The sequence below is a fragment of the Camarhynchus parvulus genome, chromosome 18 (genome assembly GCF_901933205.1).
Source record: "Camarhynchus parvulus chromosome 18, STF_HiC, whole genome shotgun sequence".
NCBI lineage: Eukaryota > Metazoa > Chordata > Aves > Passeriformes > Thraupidae > Camarhynchus > Camarhynchus parvulus.
In genome coordinates this window covers 7,317,856-7,329,090 of record NC_044588.1, presented here as the reverse complement: position 1 = coordinate 7,329,090, position 11,235 = coordinate 7,317,856, and the positions used below count along the sequence as shown (strand labels likewise).

Here is an 11,235-nt window from a genome sequence, read left to right as displayed (position 1 = left end):
TGCGTGTGCTGGGGCCTCGAGGGCACTCTGGGGACAGTGTCCAGCACCCACAGCTCCAGCACCAGCTCTGGCTGGCCTTCAAACCCTCTGAGACCCTTTCCTGGCTGCAAAAGTGTGTTCTGGTGGGAGTCAGCTCTACAGAGTTTGGTAGGAACACAAATCAAAGGGTGGGGGAATGAAAAGAAAAATCAAACCCAAATCTAACAAAAAAACAAAGCAAAGCCCAATCTGTCTGGAAAGCCAAAGGTAAAACCCTCTCAAATTCTGGACCCACGAGTCTATGTTTTAAAGATTTTACAAATATACAGTATCTAATTAGCGTTATATCAGATATACAACATGCCCATTAATTATAATTATGCTGGATATATAATTTATATGCATGAAATGTAACTGTCTTCATGGTTAGGATTGGGACTCAGTGGAATTGGAATTTGGAAGGTTTTCTTGGGAGGCCATTGCGGGGAGAGAAAACCACGGAAAGTTACCGACCTGCTTTTCGGTAAACAGACACCCTCAGCCTTGTGCCTCTGCTAAGGGCTGGAAAAAGATTTGCTACATATGGATTCTAGGCTGTGAATGGGAGGAGAAAACGCTCAGAAACACGGGAACTGGGCCATGGAAAATGCTATAGGGAAAAGAAACTTCTGGGGAGAAATCCAGGCTCGGTGAGAAGCGCGGCAGCCTGGCCTCAGGGGGCTCGGTGGGGTTGGGACCTCCCCCAGCACAGGTCAGCAGTGTGGAGCTGAACGGGTTCTGCTGCTTCAGGTTCAGCAGCGGCGAGAAGCTGGAGGAAGAGAAACCCTCTTCCTCCTTCCTATTTACATGTTGGAGACACCAAGATACTAGAATGAGTGGAGAAAAGGGTCTAACAAGCGTTTCAGCATATTTGTGCTTATTGAACACATCAACCCCACTACTTCCTACGCTGAGAGAGCAGGCGATTTGTAGGCACTAGTATGTTTTTTATCTTATGAGTATATTTAGTATAAACTAAAACTTTATTTCTCAGCCAGGCTATTCTTGTCCCTAGATCTGCCAGTCCCGAAGGAAAGTCTGCCCTTGAATTTGCTCCAAGGGTGACAAAGAACAGATGTGTGGGTGCTGACGGGTGTCGAGCAGCCTGGGGCTGGCCCCAGCAGCCAGGACTTCCCTACTTGCTACAGAAAGGCCAAACGTAAGGGCCAAGAACGAGGCCCCTTCCTGCCAGGATTAGGGGTGGGGGCTGCATTTCCTCCTCCCTGTCTCAGGCTGCTTCTCCTTGGAGCAACTGAAAAGTCCTGAATTCGTGGAAACTATGGGATAATGCAGGTGAGCCCTTGGAAGGAGCCATCGATTACTATGGCTTTCTTTGACAGAAACTGATGCACACCAGGAAATTCCCTCTGTCATCCCTCACTAGTGTCTGACTGCTGCTTCAGTTCTTCCTGTGTCACTGATGAAGGGGTGGCTTTAAAAACAACGTGGGTGGGACTGCCAGAGAAGTCTTTGCAGACACTGAGTTAGTAGAGGTTATCTTGGCCTATAAGGCCACTGCAGAACGGGGTGCTGTGGCCACCCCAGTCCTTAAGGAGTATCTACAATGCACTGGGTCGTGTCAAACAGTCACCTCGGTTTTGCTGGCGGTGCGGTAGTGGTGGTGGTGCCCGGGGATGTAATGCAGCTGCTCCACCGTGTTGTGCCGGCGCGAGGCGAACGCTTGGCGCTTGGCCGAGGTCGGGTTCATACCCAAGGTGTTGTACAAGTTATTTGAGGCACTGGGATGGGAGTGCATTTTTGACATCCTGTAGCGATCCAAGACCGGTGTTGACACAAAGACATCCGTGTGTGACAGTGCCCTGGACATGGACTGCTCGGGGTAGGCCGAGCGCTCCGGGGACAGCAGCGGGTCCTGGGAGTGCAGGCGCTCTGCCGACAGCAGCTGCTCGTCCGACAGGATCCGCTCGTAGGACATGCTGAACTCCTCGGGCATGATCCTCTCAGGGGACAGCACTCTGTCCTGGGACATGGCCCTGATGGGACGGCGGGGCCTGTCCCGCTGGTTGCCCTGCTGGGACATTTTGATGACGTTGATGGGCAGTGTGCCCCGGGCCGCCAGGTCGGGCAGGTGTCTCCTCCTCATGTAGTACTCGTCAGCCTCTTTGTCAGCTGTGGGGAGGGAAATGAGAGGTTAGAAATGGCAGAGTGCTGGCCCAGGCCCTGGAGCTGCCTCCTGGTGAAGCCTGAGGGACAGGTGGACATGCCACAGGTGTCACCAAGGGATTGTGGCACACAGAGGAGTGTGAAATGCATGAGGACAGTGTAATTCCCTGGGCAGTGCACCCCACACTCCTCCATGTGGAAGCCAGGCCATGGTACCACATGATTTACATGAGTTATGGAGAAATTCCCAAATGTCACCTTCTCAAATTGTCACATTCTTCAAATGTCACCCTGGGAAAGAACAGGGCAGGTGACACGAGCAGGTGAGGTCCCTGTTTGAGGACATGCACACCTCACCTCTGGCTTTAGACATGGGTATTCCCTGGAGCCCACAAGTAACCTCATCACATTTTAATTACCTCATTGAAATATTTGTAAATGTGATCACAAACCAGGTTTGGTGGTCTCTGAGACACTGAATCACCTGCCTAAGTTTTTGTTTCCCATTTTTATAATCAATCTTGGTTGATAGACCAGAATTTATCCCATGGAACATTTCTTGCTCAGTTTGCTGCTCCTGCATCTTAAATGATCTCTCTGCTGCTCTGAAATGCAGCACACACCCCCCACACTCCCACTTTCCTTTTTTTGGCTTTGAGAGGAATGCTGTGGGCTCAGAGAGGATGTTGGCTACTGCAGCTGTATCGTGATAGATCACTGGGATCCTACAGCCATCAGTCTGTAGGTTTTATGCATCACATTGGCTGGGAATTGAAGACAACTGGCAGCTGGCCCCATGAGCCAGAGCTCCTGTGGTGGGTGCTGACAACATCCCAGAGCTCTGCTCACAAAACACCAGTTCAGCCAAACCCTGCACCACCCTGTGCTGGGCCACATCCCTCGCTTATGTCCTCATCCCCTGTCCCACACCTTCCCTTCCCTTCCCTGCTGCCAGGCCCCTGTGCACAGCCCAGATCCGTGAGGAGGTGGGCTTGGTTCCCTCACACCCAGAAGAGAGGAGTGAGAACATCTGTGCCAGCAGCGCTGCTGCCAAGCCCTTCCTCCCAGCCCACACAGCCCCAAGGCGTGAGGTCACCCCCAGCTCCCCTGTGCTGCCTTCCTGCCCGTGGGATTTGCTCTCCAGAGCTCACGCTGCAGGACTGGATCTTTATTTTTCACCACCCAACACTCCTCAGAAGGATGTCTCGCTGCAAATGTCAGGCAGCAGCTCTCCTGGCCCCGAGCTCTCGTGTCTTTAAAATCACCTTCTAGGAAGCCTGAGGGTGGGGGGAACTCCATATGGCCCCAGGAGCTGTAGGCATTTTTATTCTGTGTTTTGGGGCTGGTTGGAAATGCCAGGCTGGGTGTGCAGAGGCTCAGCAGCGATGCTGGGGGCTGGCTGCAGAGTGGGAATGAAGCAATTAGCACCCTGGCACTTGGCCTCTGCTCTGGATGAGAGGAGTTCCACAGGATTTGCCCATGTGACTCTAAACAGATGTAATTAAAGCACAGAACATCCCAAATGGAGATGTGCTTGGATGCTCACACCTGGCTCTGGTAATTGCCAGCAGGAGCTAAACCAGCTAATGTGAGGTTTACAGCTCTGAGGCTGCTGGGGAGGTGGCACAATCAGCTGGAAGGGATTTCAAGGTGTTCCTTGGACTAAAAATGCAGCATGGGCTATGCTTTAAAATATTTTGTCCATTAGGAGCATAAAAAAATCCATTTTCCTTCCCTCACCCACCCATTGACCCTTGTACAGCTGCCATAGCTGAACCTTTCAGGGAGCTGATTTAATTTCAAAGACGCTTCCAAGCTCCCTCAGGCCGTGCCTCCAGTGATGCTGAGGAGGAGGAGGAGGAACGTTTCCAGGTGTGGAAAAGCTGCTCATCTCCACCTCAGAGGAGTCAGAGGAGGAGGAACAGCCGTGTGTCACACCCAGCAAGCTGCTCCAGGCAGCAGCAGACAGACATTTTCCAGGCTGCTGGCTCTGAGAGGGGTGTCAGCCTGAGCCAGGGATGGGGAACAGAGCCTGGCAGGAAGGCTGTTGGATTTCATTCTTTTTTGACTTAGAGATGGGGTAACTGAGAGGAATTTTAAAAACTTTTATTTATCAGTCTCATGTGAAGGGTGAGACAATACAGATGTTGTAACTCACCCTATCACAATTAGAAGTTAAATATTTCTTAATTACAATATATTATAAGCCTTTCCTGGCCCACCATATTATACTGTAATTTTAAAGTAAATGCCTTAAAGCCAATCATCTAAAATTGCCCCTCGTGGGTCCTACTTCAGTGCATCTTTCACAGTTCTGTTTCTTTGAAGTACCCAGTCTTATTTGCAAGGCCACCCTTTGAAACTTGCTTCTAGCTCCATTTCTACAAATGAATTTCTACAAATTCATTTCCCACCTTATGTGCAGCACCACACATGTGCCTCATGCCAAGGGAGAGCGCTGGAACCTCAGAACTGCTGCACCCAGGGACAGCAGAGGAACAAACCAGCTGGCAGAGCAGAGCTCCAGGGGTGGGAAATGTGGAGGGTGGGCTGCACAGCTGGCCAAAACCAAAGTTTCTCTGGGAAATGAAATCTTGGAACCATAGAATGGTTTGGGTTGGAAGGAATCCTAAAGATGATCCAGCTGAAACCCATTCCAGGATGATTGATGCCACCCTCATGCCACCAGCAGGGACACATCGCACCCTGGCACAGCTGGCACTGATCACCCTGCCCTTGTCCTGTCATTGATGCTCACAGGAGCACCAATTCACAGTTTTATCCAAAATAAAACTCCAATCTAGTGTGCTTCTCCATCAAGGATGTGCTTTAAAAAAAAAAAAAAAAAGTGTCTTAAAAGTATTCCAAAAAAGCAGAAATTGTGAGCAGACAGAAAGGAATCACTGGTGCATTGCTTGACAGGATTTTTTTCTATTTTTTACTCATACTTCTGGGTCTTTCCTTGTGTTTTTCAAACATTTGGAACAGGAATTACTGAAAATTGTGCTTTCTGCAGACTTCCTGGTCTTTTTAATTGGTTTTGGTGGGGATTTTTCTGCCCTTTCTTTCCTGCTTTGGCAGTTTTTAGAACATCACTCAGGGCTGGTCTCACCAAACTTCAGGAATGTTTGAGTGCTTCAGCTACCTTGGCTTCAGGCTAAGCTGTTTTGCCCTCAGACAGCTTTTTGGTGGATTTTTTGTGTTTTTTTTCTCATTTGGAGGGGGATCCCCAAATAAATGCTCTTACACATTCCACCTCAAGCTGAGATGCCTCTGCAGACAGGCAGAGCAGAGCTCCTCTGGCACTGGAATTACAGAAATGAGCTTTACAGAAATTCATTTGTGGTGCTCTGGGAAGGGAATGTGGAGCAGAACAGCCAAATTCAGTTTTTCTTCCTGTTCTTACATATTCTGGTGAGAAGAGATGCATGTGTGTGTGCATGTGAGGCCATCACAATAATCCTTTTTTAAAGGTAATTTTCCCCCAGCTTTCTTCCTCTGCAGCTCCAGCAGGTTTCCTCTCTGGGCTTGTCTCTCCTTGTTTTAATTGGCTTTAACATTTCCAAGCTGCCCAGTCACTCGTGATGATTCTCCAGCCAGCACCAAGTGGTTTAATATGCCCGAAAACAGGAGCTGCCTTCCTCCCTGACCTTTCTCACTTTGCTGGGAAGAGCAATTCCCCGGAGCCCTGGGCAGGATGGAATTAATCTGGCTGCTCCTGCTCAGCCACATCCTCACACCCTCCCCTCCCTGCTCTTCCCCAGGGCACAGGGGGTGCCAGCCCCTCAGAGACCCCCAAAACCCCCAAGCACCCCCCAAGTGGGGTTCTGTTGGCTGTGCCCTGAAGGAAGGGCCAGGGAGATAAAATACCCCTGGTCTTTCACCATCTGTCTCTGCTAACTGGAGGAAAATAAGTAATTTTTCCATGCCTGGCAAGCCAGACAAACAAGTGTTTGAAATATTTGAAATATAGATTTAAAATATGTCTATATCCAGATATATTTTTAAATGAATATTTCAAATTTATATATATATATATAAATTTGAAATATAGATTTAAAAATAGCTAATGCTTTGTTTCTTGCTCAAACAGAAGTATTTGTTAATGATCTCTTCAGTACTTTTATATTTTGTTTTTTTCCAGGAAGTCCATTGGGAAGAAACAATTTTAAGTTAAAAAAGAAAATGAATGCCCAGTAAGTAATTTTCGAACTCCAGCGTTTAGATATCACACTTTTTTGCGTTCCCTTCATACAGAATAAGAACATTATCTTGCTGGCACTTTGCAAGGGGAGGCTGGGGAGCTGGGAGCCTCTCTTCCTTTGGCTCTGGAGTAGAGCAGCTGCAGGAGAGTGATTCAGAGATTCTGGAGGTGCTGGGTGTGCTCAGTGCCAGTGGGAGCAGGGAGGGCTGGGCACTGCCAGGGCTGGAACTCCCTGGATGCCCAGGAAAGGAGTGGGGCAGCGGGGTTGGATCTGCCAGGTGCTGTGCAGGAGGCTGGGCTGGTGCCTGCAGGGAGCTCTGGAGCCTCTCACACTGCCCTGGAGGGGTCCAGAGGTGCATTTGCCCTTCATGGAGGGCAAATATCCACCCCACCATCCCCTGCTGGCCTTGCTGGGTGGTTATTTAAGGTTTTAATTGAACCCTGCTCCAGCCAACACAACACATTCCCTGTTCAAACCACTGGGCAAGGAAAGGCTCAGAGTATGGCACAGGTCTGGACAAACAGCATGGAGCAGAAAATGGATCTGAGTGGGGAACAGGGCTGGAGCAGCTCTGGACACACACACAGCATGGACAGAGTGTAGATCTGAGCATGGAACAGGTCAGGAGCAGCTCTGGGCATACACAGGGCATGGAACAGTGTGTGGATAAGAGTGTGGAACAGCTCTGGGCACACAGCATGGAACAGAAAATGGATCTGAGTGTGAAACAGGTCTGACACACACAGAGCATGGGACAGAGAATGGATGTGAGCATGGCACAGCTCTGGGCACACAGCACAGCACAGAGAATGGATGTGAGCATGGCACAGGCCAGGAGCAGCTCTGCCACACACCATGGAGCACGTGGATTGCAGCACTGCCCAAGGCAGGCAGGGCTCCTCCTGGGAAAGGTGTTCCCAACCACCCTGGCATCGTTCTGTTGGCATTTCCAGCTGCCCCCGTGGCTGGTGAGGTCCCTGCCCTGCCTGTGCCAAGGGCAGCTCTGAGCACCCAGCCAGGCTGGGCTCCAGCACAATGCAAAAGGATCCTTGGATGGCTCTGCCAGGAGCACATCCCTGCAGAGGGGCAGGGGCAGCACAGCAATAACCACAGGTACCCTCCCAGAAATGAAATTTCCTCTACACCCATCCCTGCTGGGGAGTGCCAGCCAAAGGAATCCCTGCTGGAGATGCCAACCTGGGAGCGCCCAGCTGAGGGAAGGGGTTATTCCTTACAAAGCAGAACCAGGGGGAAGCAAAGGAGCTGACACCTACTGAGTCTCTTGAGAGATGAGTATTTACTGGGGTTGGTCTTGACAGCAGACTCGTAGGAGGGCGGGAGGTGGGAGAGGTTCTGGAAGGAGCGGGAGAAGGACAGGTCGTAGGGCTCGGTGGCTGAAGTCAGGATGTTGTTCATTCGTGGCTTGTCTGCAAAAAAAACCAGAGAAAGGCAGGTGTGGAGTGTGCCCCGAGGGGATGGAGAGGAGCTGGCTGTGCCCACAGGCTCCAGCAGGGAGCAAAGCTGGAGCTGAGCCTCAGCCACGGGCTCCTGGGCATGATTCACACTGGCAGCAGCAGATCCAGGAGAAATGGATCCTGTGGCGCTGCTTCCTGCCCACAGCAGTGATGGGGACAGCAAAGTGCTGCCTCACACCCCCTGGGGCTGCCTGGAGGGATGGGCTGGGCTGGCACTCACCCCGGGCATGCAGGGCTGTGCCAGGTGCTCGGGCAGCATCACTCACCTTCACCCTCCTGTGTGCCCTCCTCATCCTCAGGGACACAGAACCAGTCTGGGGATTCTTTAACTGGGGCATCATGAGCCAGTTCTTTAACTCTTTAACCAGCATCACTCACCTTCACCCCCCTGCGTGCCCTGCCCATCCTCAGGGACACAGAACCAGTCTGGGGGTTCCTTAACTGGGGCTGATGATGGTCCAGCTGCCCTCTCTGTGTGCCAGAGTCCTCATGGGTGCTCTGAACCTGGGGGCTCTGGGGCTCTGCAAACCCTCACACCACCCAGGGCTGGGAGCTGGGGCACCTCTGGGGCACTCAGAGGGCAGGACAAGGTTCTGGGGATGTTCCTGAGGCAGGAAATCCCTATCCCTGAGGGGTGGAGGATGCCCCTCTACTGATGCTCATGTTGTTGGTCACTGAGGGTCCCCAGGCAGGGTCCCAGTGCCCTCTGTCACAATTGTAATGCTGAGGGCACTGAGCCCAGATGCTAATATTGAAGTCCAGACTATCTGCAGGGGTTTGAAACCTTGTTCCTTCACTGCAAGCTGGGAAAAGGGTCTTTCATCAGCCCAGCCAAGGCACAGGGACCTGTAGAACTGCAGTTATTACCCCAAGGGGTTCAGATATTAAAATGGGCAGAGAGGAAAGGATTTAACACAGCAGGAACTTCAATTTTTGGAAGCAGAGCCAGAACAGAGCAGTGGGCTCTGTCAGACCCCACAGCAGTGCTGGGGTCAGCAGCTGAGGCAAAAGGTGTCCACTTCAGGTCTGGACATGAAATCAGAAGGGCAAATTCTCTGCAGGAACAGCAGAATGCCCAGGCTTGGGTTCACACATTCCTCTTGTACATCCCTAAAGTGTCCCCACGAAGAGCAATGCATGATCAGTGTGCATTCACCTGCCCCAAGCCCTCTTGCCTCCCCTGCAAGGGGCTGGCTGGGATAAAAGCTCAGATTCTGCCCAAAGGTAGCAGAGCAGCAGGGGAATGTCACCTGGAAAGCTGCTGGCTTTGTGCAGTGCCCATACACTTGCTAACTTCTCCCATTTCCAGGAAAAAAACCCTCAAAATCCACCCAGGTAGAGCGCAGACATTTCACAGACATTTTTCTAGACCTGAGTCATACATAAGTGAATCTGTTTCCTCCAAGAAACATCTGTGAGTGAGGCCGGTCCTGCCCTGCTGCCTCTCTGCCATGTGCAGCCCTGCTTGTTGGACAGCAGAACGTTTTCCTCCTCCCTGAATTTTTCATTTCAGCGTGTCCTCGGTGCCCCTGCAGCCTGGAAATGAACCTAGCAATTCATCTGAGTGTCTGCTCAGGGATCCAGAGCTGCTGCCACAACTTTTCTCCCACTGGGGCTTCCCCTGGATGTTTCAAACCTCCTGTCAGCCACCTCAGCACTGCACAGTGTCACAGACAGGCTGAGGCAGTCCTGTCATTACAGAATTACTCTCACAGTAATTCTGTAAGAAATAAAGTAATTCTTTCTCACAGAACCCAGCAGTGGTGAAAAATTCCTCCTCCCAGTGCAATAACCATAAATCTCATAAATCTCCTGTCCCCTTTCTCCTGCTCTCCTGGAAGGGGGTTCTGGTGTGGCACAGACCTCAGGGATCTGGAGTGGCACCTCTCAGAGAGCAGCAGTTCCCTGCTGATGATTTCCATCCATTCTATTTGTGGGGTGCCCCGTGGCAGGGAGGGATGGTGAACCTGACTCCACGTTCTCAGAAGGCTAATTTATTACTTTATGATACTATATTATATTAAAGAATACTATACTGAACTATACTAAAGAATACAGAAAGGATACTTACAGAAGGCTAAAAAGATAATTAATTAAAAACTTGTGATTCTCTCCAGAGTCCTGACATAGCTTGGCCCTGATTTGCCAGAGTCAAAATAATTCGCAGCAGAATCCAATCAATCACCTGTGATAAACAATCTCCAAACACATTCCACATGAGCAAAACAGAGGAGAAGCAAATGAGATAATTATTGTTTTCAATTTTCAATTTTTATATTTTTCTCTGAGGCTTCTCAGCTTCCCAGGAGAAAAAATCCTGGGCAAAGAGATTTTTACAGAAAATATGAATGTGCCATCCATCCATGTCTAACAGCCTGCCTGCAGGATCAGGGAACGTGTGGCATTCATCAGGGGGCTGGAAACAATTGATTTGATGTTATCCAGCAAACAGAGGCTGGATCAGCGCTGAAACCATGTCCCCACCCCTCCTCCTGCTTGTGTGGCAAGGACCCCGGGCTGAGATCTCTTTGCAAATTGCTCAGGCAGAACGTGGAGCTAATCTCCATTTCCATGGGGGTTTGGGCATGCTGCAGTGAGCCCAAGCACAGGCTCGGAGCTGTGCTGGGTGCCGGAGCTCAGCATTAATTGACTGCTTGCATGAGGTGTGTGAAATTAAGTGCCACACATTTATCTGACGGGCTGCTGCAGGATCACTTCATCTTCTCGCTGCTTTTCCCATCCAGGCACTCAGGAACAGGCTGGAATGATTCTGGCAAATGAGAAGTCACCTTGAAATCCACTGCCCATCACTCAGCAAAACAAGGGATAAACTGAAATGACCAAAGCTAATTTCAGATGTCTTTTGCATAATGTAGCTTGAGGGGGAGATCAGAGAGCTGAGGTGCTCCAGTAAGGAGAAATATCTCCTGCAATTTATATTCGGAGGCCAGTTCAGCACCAGTTTCTCAGCAGGTTTTCACTCCTGCAATATATTTGTCTCTGGTCTCGCTCCTCTTTGTTTGTGGTGCCCGTGGGCTCCTATGGAAACTGCAGGTCAGAATCAATAATCAGGATGCAAATCAAAGCTCTCCCATTCCCTGCAGGGCAGCTGAGGCTGTACACTGAGCTCCCCAGCATCCCCATCACCCCAGCTGGAGATGACACTGGAAAACGAGCTCTGTGCATGGCTACTGGGATCACCTTCAAAGTGAGGATTGGTCCCCTTTTCCTCAGCATCTCTGTGCCCTTTGGTGCCCGTTTTCTGGCACACCATCCCTCCTGGCACAGGAGCTGGCACGGGAGCTCAGCCAGCAGCACAGGAACCTCCCCCAGCCTGGGGACAGCCCCACCTTGGTACAGCCAGGGCAGGGCTGTACAATCCTGTACAATCCTGCTGTACAATTCTGTGCAGG

General features: G+C 50.7%; 1 protein-coding gene across 1 annotated transcript in view; it reads right to left on the bottom strand.

Moving 5' to 3' along the window:
* Positions 1-325: 325 nt before the first annotated feature.
* The window catches only part of SHISA6 (shisa family member 6), a 148,690-nt gene continuing 137,780 nt past the window's right edge, over positions 326-11,235 (bottom strand). Inside the window, 2 exon segments of the mRNA XM_030962152.1 lie at positions 326-2,148; positions 7,622-7,774. Of these exon segments, the coding sequence (XP_030818012.1) occupies positions 1,598-2,148; positions 7,622-7,774 (704 nt within the window). The 3' untranslated portion in view covers positions 326-1,597.